This window comes from Tubulanus polymorphus, chromosome 11, assembly GCF_964204645.1.
Source record: "Tubulanus polymorphus chromosome 11, tnTubPoly1.2, whole genome shotgun sequence".
In the NCBI taxonomy this organism is placed as follows: Eukaryota; Metazoa; Nemertea; class Palaeonemertea; order Tubulaniformes; family Tubulanidae; genus Tubulanus; species Tubulanus polymorphus.
The window spans coordinates 10367152-10390483 of NC_134035.1; the positions used below are offsets into that span (position 1 = coordinate 10367152).

The 23332-nt window shown below is 37.2% G+C and overlaps 2 protein-coding genes and 3 long non-coding RNA genes across 6 annotated transcripts; all 5 read right to left on the minus strand.

Moving 5' to 3' along the window:
* Positions 1–242: 242 nt before the first annotated feature.
* On the minus strand, positions 243–1593 carry LOC141913327 (acyl-coenzyme A amino acid N-acyltransferase 1-like). The gene is made up of 2 exons (XM_074804833.1): positions 297–1593; positions 243–250 (listed from the first exon to the last, which is right to left on the minus strand). Exons 1-2 carry the CDS (start codon positions 1591–1593, stop codon positions 243–245), a joined length of 1305 nt encoding a protein of 434 aa, XP_074660934.1.
* Positions 1594–2513: 920 nt separating this feature from the next.
* Positions 2514–4212, minus strand: LOC141913247 (uncharacterized). Of its 2 annotated transcripts, none has more exons than XR_012620259.1 (3): positions 4058–4212; positions 3192–3280; positions 2514–2630 (listed from the first exon to the last, which is right to left on the minus strand). It is a non-coding gene; the product is annotated as an uncharacterized LOC141913247 (long non-coding RNA). The 2 variants fall into 2 exon arrangements; XR_012620260.1 differs by having other exon boundaries at positions 2514–2649.
* Positions 4213–10142: 5930 nt separating this feature from the next.
* Positions 10143–11805, minus strand: LOC141913107 (acyl-coenzyme A amino acid N-acyltransferase 1-like). The gene has a single exon (XM_074804558.1). The coding sequence runs from the start codon at positions 11643–11645 to the stop codon at positions 10248–10250; it is 1398 nt and encodes a 465-aa protein (XP_074660659.1). The 5' UTR covers positions 11646–11805; the 3' UTR covers positions 10143–10247.
* An 8625-nt stretch (positions 11806–20430) lies between these two features.
* Positions 20431–21234, minus strand: LOC141913176 (uncharacterized). The gene is made up of 4 exons (XR_012620232.1): positions 21124–21234; positions 20888–21038; positions 20645–20802; positions 20431–20561 (listed from the first exon to the last, which is right to left on the minus strand). It is a non-coding gene; the product is annotated as an uncharacterized LOC141913176 (long non-coding RNA).
* Positions 21235–21364: 130 nt separating this feature from the next.
* On the minus strand, positions 21365–22202 carry LOC141913261 (uncharacterized). The gene is made up of 4 exons (XR_012620263.1): positions 22088–22202; positions 21845–22002; positions 21602–21759; positions 21365–21516 (listed from the first exon to the last, which is right to left on the minus strand). It is a non-coding gene; the product is annotated as an uncharacterized LOC141913261 (long non-coding RNA).
* Positions 22203–23332: the final 1130 nt, after the last annotated feature.

Below are 23332 nucleotides of genomic sequence, written 5' to 3' on the forward strand. Positions count from 1 at the left end.
CAAGTAGAAATTGTTATTATTTTTATGTTTTTCATTTTTTACGAGCTCGACCGTTCGACCTTTGGTATGAAAGCCCATTACCCCTATTACTAGTGTGAACTTACAGTTAGAAACAAAAAAAAAAACCAAAAACATTATTGGATGTACAATGTTGTAGTCGAGCAAACAGCACTCAATCGTATCATCATCAATACATTATTTAGTTTCATTTTTGTCTTTTTGTAATTTCGATTTTAAGAATTTCAGCATTCTGTTCCACGAATATTCCTGAGCTTTAGCATGAAGCGTTTTCTCACCGCCGTAGGCGACTATGTTTCCCAGGAATTTATGATAGCAATGTAGAGTTACGGGGGCATGCGGTAGTTCAAGTAGATGTCCAGCCCCAGGACACATGAGTAACTCATAGTTCTGACGACCGTGTTTGCGGAGACGTTTCACTAAGTTGAACGTACTCTGAGGATGACATATCAAATCGTGCTGACCCACGATAAACAGAAAGTTAGCCGTATCTGATTTCTCGACTTGAATCAAAGAACGGTTATCATCATCTACGTCACAGTCTGGGTAGATAAAGTTGTCTTTGTAGCAGAAAGGTCTTCCCTCTGTGATCACAAGGTCTTTCACCAATTTCGTCGGGTAACCAGGTCTAATGTGACCGCCTATCAAAGTCGGCCAAAATAGAGAATGGCTAAACGAGTTTATAGCGACAACCGCCGTGATATATCTGCATACCTCAGTCATCATAATCGCAATATCTGCTCCTTTTGACACAGCAACCACACCAATTCCATTGAGCGAATCAACATCCTGTTGCTCTCGAAGCCAATCGACAGCTTCTATAAAATAGTTCATATCCAGTTGATCAACTTTCGAAGGCAAATCTTCATAGTTGAAATAAGCTAAGGCTAAACTAGCAATACCACGTGACGCCAGTAATGCGGATCTGTACTCGACGCAGCCTCCGTTGGTACCAAACATATCAATTACGGCTGGAAATGGGCCGGTACCAACCGGACGAAAAAACGTACCTCTGATTCTACCAGTGCGAATAACTGTGCGTTCGACATCTGCGGATTTGTACCATCTCTTTATATCGGTGTTTCCTAAAGGAATTAGGGAGGGTTTCTCGTTTAGGATATCTTCAAATGTTACATGATCGGAGAACATTTTCAATTTGATATCTAACGGGGTCGTAACATCCTTCTTCATGAAGCGGATACCAGGTCTTTGACCGGGTAGCGGTTCCATACCCCAGAAAAGTCCGTGAGGATGGACACCAACATAGCTACCGCCTACAGATGGGTCTCTTGTCAAATCTAATGTTCCATCCGGTCCGGTCACGAAATAACTATATGCACCGAATTTAAATCCACTTTCATGCATTTCTGAATACAGCGTCACATTTTCAAGTGGTTTGATATTATCAGCTTCGATTTTAAGGGATGCATCCACCAGGTCGTTATCAGGATAAACGCGCAAACGACAGGTCACTCCTTTTTCAGCGACATTGTGATAGAATCTGAAAACTAACTTCTCTCCGACAAACCTTTTGAATGAGTTTCGAAGCAATGCACATCTTATAAGTACCGACATTGTTATGTTCTTGGGAGATGACTACTTCATACACTGGTCAACAGATCAACGTGCTGATGATTTTATACTAGCTCACGACGTTCTTCGTTTCGGATTTGATTTGAGTTCAGTGGAAAAAACAAGTTATCCGCGGTGTATTTTTCACCACGTCCCGCGATCTGCTGTATGTGTGTACCTCGACTAGCACACGGTGTTATGTAACAATGTTGTATACCGTACGAGGTCTCAGCCGCATATTTGCCTTTTTATCCAACATGACACGTCATAGTCTGGCCATGCTATTAATAGTTTATCATTTGTGTCAGCCCCGCGCGGCGGCGAATTTTTTTTTCACACCAGGTCCGCCATTTTGTTGTAGCGTTTACAACATGTTCACATGCATCACGTGACTTTTTAATGCCGAAATATCATCTGCTGCATTTTGATGGCCTGTAGTCACACACAAACAGTAATGATATAAATTTTATGAGAGTAAAATCCACACAGATCACATCATCCAAAAAATATCTCAGATAATAATTTGATAAAAGAAACTTAAGAAAGAACTGCAAATTGAAGGTTTATTCAATATCAAATGGCATCAGAAACGCATACAAAAATATTACAAAATTAAATTAATACAAAAATAGCCTTTTAGATGGTTACATTACATTCATTAATATATAGCATAACCCTGCCCCTGTTATCCCTAAAAAATACCCATTTTGCTAATGTTGGTGAGGATAAAATTTTTTCAACATTTTTAATTAAGTTTGTGTCATGGAAGTCTAATATTTCTTTCAAATTGCCATCAGTACTTATAAGCAGACCGGTTGGCTATTTCCCTTAAAATGAAGAAAGTTCTGATTGATTTTCAACTGTTTTCCCAAAAATAACATTTCATTTTTGTGTGCTGCAACTCACTGCTGCAGAGGTGGACGGATACTTTAAAAGATCACCAACTTCAGCAGAATGTTTCTCCACGACAGTGAACTGTCCAAAACTGGTCGGCGGAATACGCAATTGACTGATTCTCCTGCGGGAAATATTTTCATATGCTGTGTCAATATCAGGCACCTGTAATAAAGATAATAGCCATAAGAAATATTGTACAAATTTACATATAACATCATATACCAATCAACTGACATGACTATCTGAACAGAGTTTTTGTAATTCCCTACTTTTTCCCGGATTCTATCAAATTTTGATCAATTCCCTGACTTTTCCCAACCGGGAATTCAATTTTTAAATTCCCTACTTTTTCCCGTTTTCCCGGTAAGCTGGGAACCATGCATTAATGGCGGCCAGTCAGCAACAAGAAACTCGTCCAAGATATTTTATGCCCAGTGCGAAGACAGGAAACCACAAGAGGCCCTCGACAGGGTGTTTGTATGCTGTATTCCAAGGAATTTGGCATATGTAATCTGGAAAATATCCCTGTATTCCGTATTCCGATGGCAAAACAAGACAGTTTTCTCTTTGTATTCCAAGAATTTCAGCAAAATCGACAATTTTCAGCTTTTTATGCTGTATTCCACTTCAAATTAGTATTCCGTATTCCATGACCCCCTGTAGAGAACCTCACACAAAGGACTTGTGATATAAAATCAACTTACCGTTACTATAGCTGAATCCATACTTGTTATCTAAGCATTGTTCACATTATTTAATAACTACATTTTAGTATCACGATAATATTCTTTGCCTAAAATTAAAACAGAGAAATTTGGTTGGCATCTTATGTGAATTTGACCAAAACTGTCTGATTTATGAGGTGCCGCACGTTTTTAAATAGGACTCGTTGCGTCTTGGGAGGTTGGTGGAGCAGGCGTCTGAAGCGCTAGAGTGTAAAGCCTGCGGAGGTGTTCTCTGCAAATTTTGGGAGAAGATCTACACAACTCGGTATTGCGGCTTATCACACTCAACACATACACTGTCATGATTTTAGGCCTATATGTTTACAATAGACATTAATTGGCTTCAAAAGTTTAAGTTGCAAATTCTTAATAGAATCTTAATAGTTCAGATTTCTACCGTCACAGTTTGAGCCTACAAATGAGGGAGCTGTGGTCTGACAGCGGGGGTCTGACACTGACAGGCCAAATTTTGGGCAATTCCGACATTTCTTATATTCCCAAATAATAGTTTCTCTGATGAAGATAAATTCCTATTAATCATTTCGTCCCCACTAATGACACGTAGCCTAGGACAGTTTACAGCTTTTGGGTTTTCCAACTTATAAATAAAAAATTGTCACTTAATGGTAATATATAAAGTAGAATGTACATGTATATATACATATTCTTGTATAACGAATAAGTCTAATGCTTATGTTGTGTTGTGTTTTATTCTATTTTATATCATTTTATTTTTGTTACAATTGCATTGCATCTACAATCATGTATGATAATAAAGAATTGAATTGAATTAAAGTCAAAGAAGGAAAAACGTGCCTGTAAAAAGAATGAAACCATTAACTTACTTCGGTTTCCTACTGGTCTGAGACGCGAAGCTGGCAAGTAGTCAATCATGGTCAATTGGCTGGCGCTAGGCCTCCTACCACAGCTTATATTTAGTCAAGAGTCGACAGTAGATTTTGTCGTTCACATCATGGATTTCTTCATGCATTGCGACATGCAGTCCGGAAGCGAAACTGAGTTGGGCATGCGCAGTGGCTATCTGACATGGTGTGAAAAAAAAATTCGCCGCGCGGCGCCGTCGCGTTCTTGATTTGACAATTGGGGAGGAACTCGCAGTGGAACTTACGAAACAATCAAATTCATTTTTAAGCCAAAAACTCCTTTATACCACGGTCACGAGTTCAAAGTATCACAGAATTACTGGACCGCCCCAGAGTGGATATACGGCATACAAGTTTAACACTACTGGTATTCCGTGTGTAATGACTGTGCCTATGGCACGCGAGTGATATGTTAGTTCACGTGCTTACCGCCAACCATGTACAGAGCGGCAGCACATAACAGTCACAAAATCAACTGAGCGGTTGAGCGAGAGAAATCACGAACGACGAGAGACACGACTTTCACCTTGGAATAATTGTGAAATGATAACCGCAAGTTTTTACTTTGAACTATAAACAGCATGAATGTCAACTCCGATATGTTCAGTACATTATATATGCGACAAGTTTCGTGGCAGGACAGTATTCATGGCTTTAGAACTCAATAAAGAACATTATTAGTGACTTTCAACGCTGCGGTTTGCCCCATGTGACATGTGAATCGCGACAACATCGGAAACAATACTTTCCATCTTTGCGACGAGTTCTCATCTCGTCGAAAGAAACATTTTCTTTGCGATTTGATGAGTGACTTTAGTGACTTGCTTTGCCTTTCATCAAGAGAAATCAAAAGAGATTTAGCTGACATAATTATTAAGCCACATAAGATTCGTTAGTTTTTTTACTACAATATATGAATATAATATATGATACAGACAATTAATTTCTTTTCATGCAGTTTGAGTGTGAACTTTCTGTTAGAAACAAAAAAGCAAAAACATTATTGGATGTACAATGTTGTAGTCGAGCAAACAGCACTCAATCGTATCATCATCAATACATTATTTAGTTTCACTTTTGTCTTTTTGTAATTTCGATTTTAAGAATTTCAGCATTCTGTTCCACGAATATTCCTGAGCATTCGCATGAAGCGTTTTCTCACCGCCGAAGGCGACTATGTTTCCCAGGCATTTATGATAGCAATGTAGAGTTACGGGGGCATGCGGTTGTTCAAGTAGATGTCCGGCCCCAGGACACATGAGTAACTCATAGTTCTGACGACCGTGTTTGCGGAGACGTTTCACTAAGTTGAACGTACCCTGAGGATGACATATTAAATCGTGCTGACCCACGATAAACAGAAAGTTAGCCGTATCTGATTTCTCGACTTCAATCAAAGAACGGTTATCATCATCTACGTCACAGTCTGGGTAGATGACGTTGTTTTTATAGCAGAAAGGTCTTCCCTCTGTGATCACAAGGTCTTTCACCAATTTTGTCGGGTAACCAGGTCTAATGTGACCGCCTATCAAAGTCGGCCAAATAAGAGAATGGCTAAACGAGTTTATAGCGACAACCGCCGTGATATATCTGCATACCTCAGTCATCATAATCGCAATATCTGCTCCTTTTGACGCAGCAACCACACCAATTCCATTGAGCGAATCAACATCCTGTTGCTCTCGAAGCCAATCGACAGCTTCTATAAAATAGTTCATATCCAGTTGATCAACTTTCGAAGGCAAATCTTCATAGTCGAAATAAGCTAAGGCTAAACTCGCAATACCACGTGATGCCAGTAATGCGGATCTGTGCTCGACGCAGCCTCCGTTGGTACCAAACATATCAATTACGGCTGGAAATGGACCGGTACCAACCGGACGAAAAAACGTACCTCTGATTCTACCAGTGCGAATAACTGTGCGTTCGACATCTGCGGATTTGTACCATCTCTTTATATCGGCGTTTCCTAAAGGAATAAGGGAGGGTTTCTCGTTGAAGATGTCTTCATATGCCACATGATCGGAGAACATTTTAAAATTGATATCTAACGGGGTCGTAACGTCCTTCTTCATGAAGCGGATACCAGGTCTTTGATCGGGTAGCGGTTCCATACCCCAGAGAAGTCCGTGAGGATGGACACCAACATAGCTACCACCTACGGATGGGTCTTTTGTCAAATCTAATGTTCCATCCGGTCCGGTCACGAAATAACTATATGCACCGAATCTAAATCCACCTTCATGCATTTCTGAATACAGCGTCACATTCTCAAGTGGTTTGATATTATCAGCTTCGATTTTAAGGGATGCATCAATCAGATCATTATCAGGAGTAACGCGCAGACGACGTTTCACTGCTTTTTCAGCGACATTGTGATAGAATCTGAAAACTGATAACTTCTCTCTGATACATGTATACTTCCCAGATAATCCGAGTTGAAACGATGCACATATTCTGACGGGTATCAGCATTTTACACGTTGAATTTCGTAGTTTCTTCAGTCTCTTCGAAAAATCTGAATAAGATTGGTGGAAATGGCGTCTCAATATTCTGAAGACGTGAGAAACGCTTAAAACTGTTTTACAAATCACCGAAATGATCTCTCGACCTCTGTACGTACCGTTTACCTCCTTTGAATTGATCATTGATTATTATCATGATTAAGTATCGGCGAGTATAGAGTGAAATGAACAAATTATATCTCATCGATTCAGCATTAATTTGGTCAAGTTTATTTGAACTAGTATCTATCAATTTTGAATTCTACTATGTATATTTTTCGTAAGCATGTATGAACATTATATGTTTACGAGCTACACAAAAGATGGCAATTTCTAAGAATGTTTGTACATGATACATGATACATTTATCTGAACAGCAACCATCTGGATTTGTTTACCTGAACGAGATGGTTAAGTGACATCTACAATCCAAAGTTTTACTAGATCTAATTCCGATGTCCTGACTACTGAGCGGTTGAGCGAGAGAAATCACGAACGACGAGAGACGCGGCTTTCACCTTGGAATAATTGTGAAATGATAACCACGAGCTTTTACTTTGAACTATAAACAGCATGAATGTCAACTCCGATTTGTTCAGTACTTTATATATGCGACAAGTTTCGTGGCAGGACAATATTCATGGCTTTTGAACTCAGTAAAGAACATTATTAGTGACTTTCAACGCTGCGGTTTGCCCCATGTGACATGTGAATCGCGACAACATGGGAAACAACGCTTTCCATCTTTGCGACGAGTTCTCATCTCGTCGAAAGAAACATTTTCTTGGCGATTTGATGAGTGACATTAGTGACTTGCTTTGCCTTTCATCCAAAAGAAATCAAAAGAGATTTAGCCGACATAATTATTAAGCCACATAAGATTCGTTAGTTTTTTACTACAATATATGAATATAATATATGATACAGACAATTAATTTCTTTTCATGCAGTTTGAGTGTGAACTTTCTGTTAGAAACCAAAAAAAACCAAAAACATTATTGGATGTACAATGTTGTAGTCGAGCAAACAGCACTCAATCGTATCATCATCAATACATTATTTAGTTTCATTTTTGTCTTTTTGTAATTTCGATTTTAAGAATTTCAGCATTCTGTTCCACGAATATTCCTGAGCTTTAGCATGAAGCGTTTTCTCACCGCCGTAGGCGACTATGTTTCCCAGGAATTTATGATAGCAATTTAGAGTTACGGGGGCATGCGGTAGTTCAAGTAGATGTCCAGCCCCAGGACACATGAGTAACTCATAGTTCTGACGACCGTGTTTGCGGAGACGTTTCACTAAGTTGAACGTACCCTGAGGATGACATATCAAATCGTGCTGACCCACGATAAACAGAAAGTTAGCCGTATCTGATTTCTCGACTTGAATCAAAGAACGGTTATCATCATCTACGTCACAGTCTGGGTAGATAACGTTGTCTTTGTAGCAGAAAGGTCTTCCCTCTGTGATCACAAGGTCTTTCACCAATTTTGTCGGGTAACCAGGTCTAATGTGACCGCCTATCAAAGTCGGCCAAAATAGAGAATGGCTAAACGAGTTTATAGCGATAACCGCCGTGATATATCTGCATACCTCAGTCATCATAATCGCAATATCTGCTCCTTTTGACACACCAACCACACCAATTCCATTGAGCGAATCAACATCCTGTTGCTCCCGAAGCCAATCGACAGCTTCTATAAAATAGTTCATATCCAGTTGATCAACTTTCGAAGGCAAATCTTCATAGTCGAAATAAGCCAAGGCTAAACTAGCAATACCACGTGACGCCAGTAATGCGGATCTGTACTCGACGCAGCCTCCGTTGGTACCAAACATATCAATTACGGCTGGAAATGGGCCGGTACCAACCGGACGAAAAAACGTACCTCTGATTCTACCAGTGCGAATAACTGTGCGTTCGACATCTGCAGATTTGTACCATCTCTTTATATCGGCGTTTCCTAAAGGAATTAGGGAGGGTTTCTCGTTAAGGATATCCTCAAATGTTACATGATCGGAGAACATTTTCAATTTGATATCAAACGGCTTCGAAACATCTTTTTTCATTAAGCGGATACCAGGTCTTTGACCGGGTAGCGGTTCCATACCCCAGAGAAGTCTGTGAGGATGGACACCAACATAGCTACCGCCTACAGATGGGTCTCTCGTCAAATCTAATGTTCCATCCGGTCCGGTCACGAAATAACTATATGCACCGAATTTAAATCCACCTTCATGCATTTCTGAATACAGCGTCACATTTTCAAGTGGTTTGATATTATCAGCTTCGATTTTAAGGGATGCATCCACCAGGTCGTTATCAGGATAAACGCGCAAACGACAGGTCACTCCTTTTTCAGCGACATTGTGATATAATCTGAAAACTAACTTCTCTCCGACAAACCTTTTGAATGAGTTTCGAAGCAATGCGCATCTTATAAGTACCGACATTGTTATGTTCTTGGGAGATGACTACTTCATACACTGGTCAACAGATCAACGTGCTGATGATTTTATACTAGCTCACGACGTTTTTCGTTTCGGATTTGATTTGAGTTCTGTGGAAAAAACAAGTTATCCTCGATGTATTTTTCACCACGTCCCGCGATCTGCTGTATGTGTGTACCTCGACTAGCACACGGTGTTATATAACAATGTTGTATACCGTACGAGGTCTCAGCCGCATATTTGCCTTTTTATCCAACATGACACGTGATAGTCTGGCCATGCTATTAATAGTTTATCATTTGTGTCAGCCCCGCGCGGCGCCGTCGCGTTCTTGATTTGACAATTGGGGAGGAACTCGCAGTGGAACTTACGAAACAATCAAATTCATTTTGTAAGCCAAAAACTCCTTTATACCACGGTCACGAGTTCAAAGTATCACAGAATTACTGGACCGCCCCAGAGTGGATATACGGCATACAAGTTTAACACTACTGGTATTCCGTGTTTAATGACTGTGCCTATGGCACGCAAGTGATATGTTAGTTCACGTGCTTCCGCCAACCATGTACAGAGCGGCAGCACATAACAGTCACAAAATCAACTGAGCGGTTGAGCGAGAGAAATCACGAACGACGAGAGACGCGGCTTTCACCTTGGAATAATTGTGAAATGATAACCACAAGCTTTTACTTTGAACTATAAACTGCATGAATGTCAACTCCGATTTGTTCAGTACTTTATATATGCGACACGTTTCGTGGCAGGACAGTTTATTCATGGCTTTTGAACTCAGTAAAGAACATTATTAGTGACTTTCAACGCTGCGGTTTGCCCCATGTGACATGTGAATCGCGACAACATCGGAAACAATACTTTCCATCTTTGCGACGAATTCTCATCTCGTCGAAAGAAACATTTTCTTTGCGATTTGATGAGTGACTTTAGTGACTTGCTTTGCCTTTCATCAAGAGAAATAAAAAGAGATTTAGCTGACATAATTATCAAGCCACATAAGATTCGTTAGTTGAATTTTTTACTACAATATATGAATATAATATATGATACAGACAATTAATTTCTTTTCATGCAGTTTCAGTGTGAACTTTCTGTTAGAAACAAAAAAAAAACAAAAACATTATTGGATGTACAATGTTGTAGTCGAGCAAACAGCACTCAATCGTATCATCATCAATACATTATTTAGTTTCACTTTTGTCTTTTTGTAATTTCGATTTTAAGAATTTCAGCATTCTGTTCCACGAATATTCCTGAGCTCTAGCATGAAGCGTTTTCTCACCGCCGTAGGCGACTATGTTTCCCAGGAATTTATGATAGCAATGTAGAGTTACGGGGGCATGCGGTAGTTCAAGTAGATGTCCGGCCCCAGGACACATGAGTAACTCATAGTTCTGACGGCCGTGTTTGCGGAGACGTTTCACTAAGTTGAACGTACCCTGAGGATGACATATTAAATCGTGCTGACCCACGATAAACAGAAAGTTAGCCGTATCTGATTTCTCGACTTCAATCAAAGAACGGTTATCATCATCTACGTCACAGTCTGGGTAGATGACGTTGTTTTTATAGCAAAAAGGTCTTCCCTCTGTGATCACAAGGTCTTTCACCAATTTTGTCGGGTAACCAGGTCTAATGTGACCGCCTATCAAAGTCGGCCAAATAAGAGAATGGCTAAACGAGTTTATAGCGACAACCGCCGTGATATATCTGCATACCTCAGTCATCATAATCGCAATATCTGCTCCTTTTGACACAACAACCACACCAATTCCATTGAGCGAATCAACATCCTGTTGCTCTCGAAGCCAATCGACAGCTTCTATAAAATAGTTCATATCCAGTTGATCAACTTTCGAAGGCAAATCTTCATAGTCGAAATAAGCTAAGGCTAAACTCGCAATACCACGTGATGCCAGTAATGCGGATCTGTGCTCGACGCAGCCTCCGTTGGTACCAAACATATCAATTACGGCAGGAAATGGACCGGTACCAACCGGACGAAAAAATGTACCTCTGATTCTACCAGTGCGAATAACTGTGCGTTCGACATCTGCAGATTTGTACCGTCTCTTTATATCGGCGTTTCCTAAAGGAATTAGGGAGGGTTTCTCGTTTAGGATGTCCTCAAATGTTACATGATCGGAGAACATTTTCAATTTGATATCTAACGGGGTCGTAACATCCTTCTTCATGAAGCGGATACCAGGCCTTTGACCGGGTAGCGGTTCCATACCCCAGAGAAGTCCGTGAGGATGGACACCAACATAGCTACCACCTACGGATGGGTCTTTTGTCAAATCTAATGTTCCACCCGGTCCGGTCACGAAATAACTATATGCACCGAATCTAAATCCGCTTTCATACATTTCTGAATACAGCGTCACATTCTCAAGTGGTTTGATATTATCAGCTTCGATTTTAAGGGATGCATCCACCAGTTCGTTATCAGGATAAACGCGCAAACGACAGTTCACTCCTTTTTCAGCGACATTGTGATACAATCTGAAAACTAACTTCTCTCCGACAAACCTTTTGAATGAGTTTCGAAGCAATGCGCATCTTATAAGTACCGACATTGTTATGTTCTTGGGAGATGACTACTTCATACACTGGTCAACAAGATCAACGTGCTGATGATTTTATACTAGCTCACGACGTTTTTCGTTTCGGATTTGATTTGAGTTCTGTGGAGAAAACAAGTTATCCGCGGTGTATTTTTCACCACGTCCCGCGATCTACCAGTGTGAGTGTGTGTACCTTGGACTAGCACACAGTGTTATATAACAATGTTGTATACCGTACGAGGTCTCAGCCGCATATTTGCCTTTTTATCCAACTAGACACGTAATAGTCTGGCCATGCTATTAATAGAACGATAACCACACTCAAACGTGGTGAACGGATAATAAGATAAAAACCCACTATCTACAGATGAAAAGAATTAAAAACAAGAATTTATTTATTCAATCTAAAATATAAATAAGACACGACGTTTCGATCGCACCCTAGAGATCATCGTCAGGTGTGAGATATAGGTCAAAAACAGGGGTATATATACAGAACTTTTCTGATGTCTTCTTCACCGGACTTAGGTGTATATCGTGTGGCCTTGCCCGATCGGTTTGGCTGCCACCCGATATCCTCCCGAATCTGGGTTGAAGTAGGCCTCGTCATTTGAAATAACTGTTATGTTGTCCTGCATAGATTATGTATATGCATTGTAGATTGTATTTTCAATTCTAAAAAGTGACCGGCGGCACAGGGGCTCGTCACGATAGCTGGGGTCCAAAATCAAAGATTTGACCCAGTATTCTAGGCATCACCTATAAAAAAGAAAAGGGAGCTCACATTTTGACATACAAGAATTGACCGTCTCATTTCAATTGCTCATAACTTCGTAACCTATCGACCGATTCGTACGAAATCAGTTTCGTTTCATTCCTAAGAGGTTACTTTTTCGTTTGAGACTTTCCGCGACGTAACCGGATAAGAGACACCCGAGAAATCACGACTCAAACAAAAAAAACAAAATAGCCAAAGCCGGAATTACTAAGACGTCTCGGAGAAGTCGATTTCCGACGAAAAACGACGAGTTGACGCGGTTTCCGGACGTTAATCATCACATATCATATATCGCTGGAAAGCTTATGAACTGACCTAATTGAAAAATATGCGTTTATTTGATAATCCGTTCCGATACCGGCGACCTGATAATCCAGTTAATGAATTTCATCGGAATGCGTCGGTTTTATTTATCAGTTTAGTTATTGATTTGTCGTTCGAACTACATTCTGTTTATGCGCTTTCACGCATGTTCTCGGTCGTGCTACACACACGTGTGCACCACAAGCCTTGCCTGTGACCAAGTTAAAGGTTTCCAGGGAACAGCAACCGATTCACCTGCCAGGGCCAAATTCGGTTTTTGTAGCTAGTTGACTAGTGGTCGGAACTAATAACCGAATGCGCTTAATTTTCGGAATATTGTTCCGATTAATGGACATTCAGTTTCGTTTAGTTCGACCATAGTCGACTAACTCGAATAACCGAAGGTGGCCCTGGGTTCGTGAAAATGATTCACGGGCCGGCCGTGAAAGCAATTTATTTTATAGCAGGGCAGTGAAATGGGGGTGTTACTAAAAACTATGCGCTACTAAAACGAAGACCTATATGCACTTTGGGGTATTAGAACTATGTTTGACTAAAAAGAAGTCGAAATAAGATACTCGAAATCACCACTTGGGGCGCTCCGTACAACCTCTGCCGGAAACGTAATTGGTCGGTTTTCTCGGGTGCATATAGTCTTCGTTTTTAGTAGTGCTTCGTTTTAGTAACACTTGTTGCTTAACTAAACGAATGACAAATTTCAAAATCATATTTATTCTGATACAACAATTATACAAAATGCCAGGTTTGTGCTCGAGGAATTATAACGCAAGTTCCTCAAACACGTGGACTTTCAAAAACTAGTCCATTCACCATGGGCGTATTAACTATAAACGATGGTTTATACATCCATGGTCCAACCATAGACTCTAAAACAAAAAAGCCTATGGCCCAACCATGGACTCTTAAACTGTAAGAGTCCATGGCTCCCCGCACTAAAACCAGAGATAAACCTGGCCAAATACTCTGGAAAGCGTAGGATTAAGTAATCAATCTGATTTACATTCTTACATCATTTTATTTTCACATACCAAATTATTAACTTTTAGCTTATTTTCTCAAATTTTAATAGTAATTTCATTTCTATTACTATGTATGAAATTGTACTAACTTTAAAACAAAGTTAGATGTAAGGTATTTAGAAGTCTGTATCTACGATACATTTCCACTACAGCTGATTTATACAATAAGCCTTTTTACAGTTTCCAGGCGCCATTTTTTTGGGTACCCGCCGGGTCCGCATTGTTGAATTTTTTGTCCCTATTTTTCTCCGGTTTAGTTTTTTTATTTCGTTCATATCTCTGGATTTGATTAAGATAGAAACAAAGTAAAAATATTGATGAACTCGGCTGATAATAAACTTTTTTATGATATCACTCATTTATAAAGTTAATGCAACAATGTGCGCTGGTGAAGTTATAAACATTGATATCGTCTTCCCGATAATTCAACTTGAATTAATGCTCATCTCATTCAAAAGTTCGTAATTCTTACAAATATTAATCTACATTTTTGAAATTTTCAGGACCAATAGCCATCTATATGTGGTCTTATATACCTTTTACCGTTTTCAATTATCTTTATTAGTTTTTAAGTAATTGCGAGTCAAACTTCCAAAACACGTTTTCTAGAGTATCATGTGTGCATATTTATATCAAGAAATTTGCCAATTTAACCGGTCCTACATTGTTAAAATCAAAATTTTCAGTAACTATGGAAACAAGGGCACCTAGTTATTTGAAAAAAATGGTAAATAGAGATATATTTCTAGTAACACAGGGACAGACTACGGGTTTGGAGGGTCGGTAGTCCGGACCCCTGCAACTTCCCATTAAGATTACCATCTTTGTCAAGACAGTGATCGCATAAAACTTACAAATCTAACACTCATCCTCTTGCAAATTAAATTGTTTTGGATGTATTTGTTTCAACACCGAGGGGCACCCTACTCACAGCCTTAAACCACGGAAAATGTCCTTATTTTTGGACCCCTCTCCCAATCATCTAAGATAGTCAAAAAAGTCGAAATAAGTCTTAGTGTCAGGCATTTAAGTTTCATTGATCTCCCGTCTATATTATATCGTTTCACAGTATATTGCATCAATGAAATATGGCCGTTGGCAGGTGATTCTGGAGCCAGTTGCTCAAAAGTTAACCATCAGAAATACCATGGTGTAATGGCGAGCACTCGGTCTTCAGTTAAATACCGGTACCCGATTTACATTTTTGAATTTTCAGCAGCAGCTCCACACAAATGGAGGCAGCCACGGCTGTGTCAAACTTGACGCTTGCAAACCGTTGGATCGGGTTTGCTTTTTTGAGAATGTTCGATGTTCGATCTTTATTACTGATCGTGACAAGAGCTGGAAGGTGTTTCAAATTGAATTTGAATATATTTGGCTTAGTCGATTGTGTTGGAAAGATTGGAACTTTGGAATATATTAGTAAGGAACATAACTTTCGTTTACTTTCTGTCAAAATTGATCTCGTGTGTTTGATAGTTGTTTTGAGATTTGGCACGAATTCTAAGTCAGTTTTGATCACACAAGGTCTGTATTAGCCCACTTCACGTAAGTAGCCATGCAAATTTGCGACGGCAATGCGACGCAGCATTGAGACTTTGGTCCTCATACATGTGCCACATAATGTCTGACTTTCACATTTGCAATCGTATACCCGTACGTGCAGTTTTGGAATCGAATGAAACACGTTGGACAAAATGATCTGTTGTGAACCTAGGTAGCTGGTTAAAGCAACATCTGGGTTATTTTGTTTATTTTGACAAATCCTAGAGAATATATATCTTTAATAACCACTTTTCAAAAACCTAGGTGCTCTTATTTCCATGGTTACTTAATAAATTGATTTTCAACAAAGTAGGGACCGGTGAAATTGTGAAATTTCCTGATATAAAGATGCACCCAGGGGACCCGGGAAAACGAGTTTTGGAAGTTTGACTCGCAATTACTTAAAAACTAATAAAGATAATTGAAAACGGTAAAAGGAATATAAGACCACATATAGATGGCTATTGGTTCTGAAAATTTCAAAAATGTAGATTAATATTTGTAAGAATTACGAACTTTTGAATGAGATGAGCAATAATTCAAGTTGAATTATCGGGAAGACGATATCAATGTTTATAACTTCACCAGCGCACATTGTTGCATTAACTTTATAAATGAGTGATATCATAAAAAAGTTTATTATCAGCCGAGTTCATCAATATTTTTACTTTGTTTCTATCTTAATCAAATCCAGAGATATGAACGAAATAAAAAAATTAAACCGGAGAAAAATAGGGACAAAAAATTCAACAATGTGGACCCGGCGGGTACCCAAAAAAATGGCGCCTGGAAACTGTAAAAAGGCTTATTTGCATCAATAGGAAAATAACAAAAATACACAAAGAATTATAAACTTTGATCCATAAAAAACCGAAAATTGGACTAGTCTGAAAGCCTAAGATTATGAATTTGACAATTCATGAGGTCAATATAACCGACACTTTGTTATATTTCATGAAATATGAATCTATCATGTCAACTTTTCAAATGACATCAAGATTGAGGACATCTCATTTATCAAGAAAAAGCTCAACTTTATTCGATAGGACCTTAATAAATCAATGTTTTATGAATAATTAATCAATGTTTTATGAACAATTGACATGAACATGTCATTTTATCCCCACAACAACAATTATACCTAAATGACAGGTATTCATGTACTGGAGGAAGTGCGTCAGTCATTTACAAAAACATGACCTGTATTTCAAAAAAGTCTCCAACATAAAACCATTATAACCGGAGATAAAACCACAAATTCAATCTGGAAAGCTTAAGATAAGTTTAACTTAACAGTCTTTGATTTAATTTTCAATAACATTATTTTACAAGATAACTAGTTTTGCCACCTTGCCTTGTCTTTAAGACATTATCAAATTGGTTATTTTCTCAAATGTTACATTTAATGCAAAGTATAATGGAGGTATTCTCTTCTATGCATTCAACAAGAGTATATAAAGCGAGTATATAAATATGTTCAACTGTCAATTTGAATAGAGCTAGGGCAATAACTAATAACTAATGGCTTTGCTAACAAAGTTAAAATTCAATAACTAACTTTTTGAGGTGCTTCTTGTGCAGATATTTCAGAACCCATATAGACATTGTTAAACCATGGTTTTAGAGTCCATAGCTAGCATAATCTACTGATTAATACTGTTCATATATCCTCATTTATCAAGAGACTGCTCCTCTATTTTGCTACTCTATTTTCCATAAGGGCCTTAATGAAAATAGTATTTTATGAAACATTGATGAGCACAACAGTATGAATGACGAAACATGTGTATCATTTTATTCTTACACGACAATTATATTCCCGCTAAATGAGTTATTTAAAAAACAGTTCAACATAAAACCTACAAATTCACTCACTCTGGAAAGCGTAGGGTAAACTAATTATTCTTTAGTTATTACAAGAAAACTAAAAACATTGCCAAAATTTTCCTCGTCTTAGAGATTTCTAATTATCAACTCAACTTATTTCACAAATGTTACATTTGAAACAAAGCAGGGTCTGATTTAAGCACTAGTCCAATTCCCCGGGACAAGTATATTGTCATTAGGGCATGTAGGTTATCACAATCACTCGTCCACCGGGCTTGTGTAATTCTATATCTCAAAGCTTTTATCCCACTCGATGCAAGGGATGATTGTGTCTCAATCGGACTACTCATGTAGGGCAAGTTGATTTTTGAGGGGGCAAGTGATATTACATATGCTTGCCCTAAGGTCAAGTGGCATTTATTCCTTAGATCAAACCCTGCAAACTATTATAAAGGTTTTTCTTCATAATGATTAAAGATAAATCGAGTATCTTCATATTAATATCGTTTGACTGACGAAGCTACGGCAACTTCTTAATTAGTATTATTCAACTTGATAGTAGATATAAATACAACTCTATATAAAGATCAGAAATTCTTCTTGTCCAGATATTACAGGCCCCACACAGTTGTGGTTAAGCTGATAATCAAAACAAAGCTAGGACAATTGACCAATTAGCACTGTATCCTGGAGTTAGCCTATCAAGAAACTGCTCCTTCTATTCTATGCTCCTGCTAATTAAATCAGTATTTTATGAACCACTGAAAAGCACCACAGTGGAATTGTTGCTATAGAAATTAACAACTAAAAAGTTTCAACATGAATGATGAAAATGTACATCGTTGTATTCACACAACAATAATATCTTAATCGAGGAATCATCATGCAAGTTCCTAATTACCAAACATGCGAACTGTGTTACAATAACAGTTTCCAACATAAAGCATTAAAACTAGAGATGGAACATACAGATTAACTCTGGAAATCAACTAATCATAACTTTCACTAGAAAACTATAATTTTGCCTACTTTGCCCTGTCTTAAAGATGTCCAAGCACCTTGGCATTAAATACTAAGTATTCTGGTGTTTTTTTTCTGGCAGCTTCGAAAACATCAACATAATCATACAATCGGTAACTAATCAATAACATCAATTACGTAAGTTTATAGCTGTTTTACATTCTTTCTAAAAAGTAAAATGTATGTACCAGATTTTAGATAGTAAGTCTACTCCCGCATAACAATCATCGGTCACAGCAGTGATTAAGCGCGGCTAGTTGAAAGGACGGTCGATCTTTCATCACAGTTATTCAAAGCATTCTATCATATCAGTTATTTTTTTAAGTGTGTTTGCTTTAGTTAAGGTTTATGGTTATTTGTTTTGTTCATTACAATAACTGAGTCCGATAGAATGCTTTGAATAACAACAGAAAAGATCTAGGGTTTTCGCTATACTTAGGGAAGGTTGTTCCATAAATGAATAACCTTGTTGATAAATATTTGAAAAAATGCCTTTTCATGTAAATAGAATATTAATTTGTTGTTTGTTTCTATTGTTGTTTATTATTTTTATCTATTATTTAATATTATCTATTTATGTATGTATTTGTATTTTGTATTATTTACTACTTATTATTTATTGGTTTTTTTCTATTTATTTTTATATTAATTTATGTACTTGTAATTTGTATTATGTATTATTTATACTCCTCTATTTACAACTGCAGGCATTTTTTCACTGTAAAGTTTCTGGGCCCATTTTAGAAACGCACTACCGATTCACTGCCACTCCTTGATAATCATTATACACCCAATTTGAAGCTAAGTGATAATTCACGAGAGCCATCTCGTGATATGGATTTACCCATTACAATAAAAGAAGTTCAAACAGCTATAAACATTGTTAAAACGTTAAAAATTTGTCCTAGCAATAACTTTATGCCTTGTTATTCCAAGCTTTACCTCTCAAATGTAAATAATGGTCTCCTTTCAAATAAAGCTTTTGATTTCAAATATGTAGCGATGATCATCAAACAGATTGATGGAGGCTCAAAGTTAAAACTCGATTTGAAAATCAACATGTACGATTCAAATTGTGAAATCAGTTACATGGGCCTTTGAAAATATAAATCCATCAAATAAATACATCTACAATTCAGCAAATACTTAATATTTGTACATCAACACTGGCCTAACGTTATGTTCTGTTTCCTAATTATGTGATACCTACACGGACAAATAGCCATAGTTGACTATTTCAACTATGGTAAAGTTAAAAGATTAAAGTCACAATATCATGTTGAAACTATATCTCAGTTTAGGAGTTAACTCATCAGACCTGCAGCCCAAACAAGGTGCTCGACGCAACCATTTACCCATAGTGACTAACCTAACTTGACTTCTCTATCAACCAAGGATCGAATACCAATATCGTGAATTAATGGAGCTTAGCTTTTATTAGACTCTAACATTGCATTAAACATTATAAAATAATTTCCTTTAAAACACTATATCAGACTGGTTTGAAAAAGGGTGATAAGTAAAAAAATCAATACTTTACGACAGAAATCCGCTATCGTCTTTGCCGCTCCTGTATCTCAGTGTTTATAAGATGCGCTATTGTTAATGCTGATCCTAATAAGATACACTATTGTCTTTGCTGCTTTTAAAACAGTGCTTATCCTGAATCAGTGTTAATGAGATAATCCATTAGCTTTGTCGGTTGAATCAATGTTTATAAGATTCACTATATTCTCTACTGCTCCTGATAAAATATTTTATAGAAATCAACCACCGTTTGTAGAAGAATCCATCGTTGAGTGATTTCCGTTGCTGGCTCCTCAACTTCTCATCTGGGCTTCTGCAGTTTTCATCAGCAAATGGGTCAATCAGTATCTACGTGTAGATTTTCCGATGAGTAGTTGATCTCAAGCTGGGTTTTTTCTCGCAGTTGATATTTAGCTGCAATGATTAAAAGAAGATATCCTTTAATAACAAAATATTTCAATGAGAATTAATCGTAATAATTCCATGTATATCAAGTTACCTTTTATGATTGCTGGTTTCATTATCGGCGATTATCTTATTAGTTGATTGGTTAATGAGTTCGATCCTAGTTAGCTGTGCGCCTTTCAAGTTGGTCGATTTTTGACTAGTAGTTGTTCTCAAACTGGGTTTTTTCTCATAGTTGAAATTTAGCTGCAATGATCAAAAGAAGATATCCTTTAATGACAAAATATTTCAATAAGAATTAATCGTAATAATTCCATGTATATCAAGTTACCTTTTATGATGGCTGGTTTCATTATCGGCGATTATCTTATTAGTCGATTGGTTAAAGAGTTCGATCCTAGTTGGCTGTGCGCCGTTCAAGTTGGTCAATTTTTGACGAGTGGTTGTTCTCAAACTTAGTTTTTTCGCATAGTTGAAATTTAGCTGCAATGATTAAAAAGATAATCTTTAATGACAAAATATTTCAATAAGAATTAATCATAATAATTTCATCAATATCAAGTTACCTTTTATGATTGCTTGGTTCGTTATCGGTGTGGATCATCTAAAGTTGCTGGGTTAATGAGTTCGATTCTGTTGGCTCCATCTGTGTGCTGTTCAAGTTGGTCGATTTTGGCAGAGTAGTTGTTCTCAAGCTGGGTTCTTTCTCATAGTTGAAATTTAGCTGCAATGATCAAAAATAGATATCCTTTAATGACAAAATATTTCAATAAGAATTAATTGTAATAATTCCATGTGTATCAAGTTACCTTTTATGATTGCTGGTTTCATAATCGGCGATTATCTTATTAGTTGATTGGTTAAGGAGTTCGATTCTAGTTGCCTGTGCGCTGTTCAAGTTGGTTGATTTTGGATGAGTAGTTGTTCTCAGTTGGGTTTTTTCTCATAGTTGAAATTTAGCTGCAATGATTAAAAGAAGATATCCTGTAATGACAAAATATTTCAATAAGAATTAATCGTAAAAATTTCATGTATATCAAGTTACCTTTTATGATTGCTTGTTTCGTTTTCGGCGTGGATCATCTAAAGTTGGTTGGTTAATGACTTCGATTCTGTTGGCCTCATCTGTTCGCTGTTCCACTTGGTCGATTTTGGACGAGTAGCTGATCTCAAGTTGGGTTTCTTCTTATAGTTGAAATTTAGCTGCAATGATCAAAAGAAGATATCCTGTAATGACAAAATATTTCAATAAGAATTAATCGTAATAATTTCATGTATATAATTTACCTTTTATGATTGCTGGTTTCATTATCGCGATTATCTTATTAGTTGATTGGTTAATGAGTTCGATCCTAGTTAGCTGTGCGCTGTTCAAGTTGGTCGATTTTTTACGAGTAGTTGTTCTCAAACTGGGTTTTTTCACATAGTTAAAATTTAGCTGCAATGATTAAAAGAAGATATGCTGTGATGACAAAATATTTCAATAAGAATTGATCATAATAATTTCATGTATATCAAGTTACCTTTTATGATTGCTTGGTTCGTTATCGGCGTGGATCATCTAAAGTTGGTTGGTTAATAACTTCGATTCTGTTGGCCTCATCTGTTCGCTGTTCCAGTTGGTCGATTTTGGACGAGTAGCTGATCTCAAGCTGGGTTTCTTCTTATAGTTGAAATTTAGCTGCAACGATTAAAAGAAGATATCCTGTAATGACAAAATATTTCAATAAGAATTAATCGTAATAATTTCATGTATATCAAGTTACCTTTTATGATTGCTTGGTTCGTTATCGATGTGGATCATCTAAAGTTGGTGGGTTAATGAGTTCGATTCTGTTGGCTTCATCTGTGTGCTGTTCAAGTTGGTCGATTTTGGCAGAGTAGTTGTTCTCAAGCTGGGTTCTTTCTCATAGTTGAAATTTAGCTGCAATGATCAAAAATAGATATCCTTTAATGACAAAATATTTCAATAAGAATTAATTGTAATAATTCCATGTGTATCAAGTTACCTTTTATGATTGCTGGTTTCATAATCGGCGATTATCTTATTAGTTGATTGGTTAAGGAGTTCGATTCTAGTTGCCTGTGCGCTGTTCAAGTTGGTTGATTTTGGATGAATAGTTGTTCTCAGTTGGGTTTTTTCTCATAGTTGAAATTTAGCTGCAATGATTAAAAGAAGATATCCTGTAATGACAAAATATTTCAATAAGAATTAATCGTAAAAATTTCATGTATATCAAGTTAACTTTTATGATTGCTTGTTTCGTTTTCGGCGTGGATCATCTAAAGTTGGTTGGTTAATGACTTCGATTCTGTTGGCCTCATCTGTTCGCTGTTCCACTTGGTCGATTTTGGACGAGTAGCTGATCTCAAGTTGGGTTTCTTCTTATAGTTGAAATTTAGCTGCAATGATCAAAAGAAGATATCCTGTAATGACAAAATATTTCAATAAGAATTAATCGTAATAATTTCATGTATATAATTTACCTTTTATGATTGCTGGTTTCATTATCGCGATTATCTTATTAGTTGATTGGTTAACGAGTTCGATCCTAGTTAGCTGTGCGCTGTTCAAGTTGGTCGATTTTTTACGAGTAGTTGTTCTCAAACTGGGTTTTTTCACATAGTTAAAATTTAGCTGCAATGATTAAAAGAAGATATGCTGTGATGACAAAATATTTCAATAAGAATTAATCATAATAATTTCATGTATATCAAGTTACCTTTTATGATTGCTTGGTTCGTTATCGGCGTGGATCATCTAAAGTTGGTTGGTTAATAACTTCGATTCTGTTGGCCTCATCTGTTCGCTGTTCCAGTTGGTCGATTTTGGACGAGTAGCTGATCTCAAGCTGGGTTTCTTCTTATAGTTGAAATTTAGCTGCAATGATTAAAAGAAGATATCCTGTAATGACAAAATATTTCAATAAGAATTAATCGTAATAATTTCATGCATATCAAGATACCTTTTATGATTGCTGGTTTCATTATCGCGATTATGTTATTAGTTGATTGGTTAATGAGTTTGATCCTAGTTAGCTGTGCGCTGTTCAAGTTGGTCGATTTTTTATGAGTAGTTGTTCTCAAACTGGGTTTTTTCGCATAGTTAAAATTTAGCTGCAATGATTAAAAGAAGATATCCCGTAATGAAAAAATATTTCAATAAGAATTAATCATAATAATTTCATGTATACCAAGTTACCTTTTATGATTGCTTGTTTCGTTAACAGCGTGGATCATCTAAAGTTGGTTGG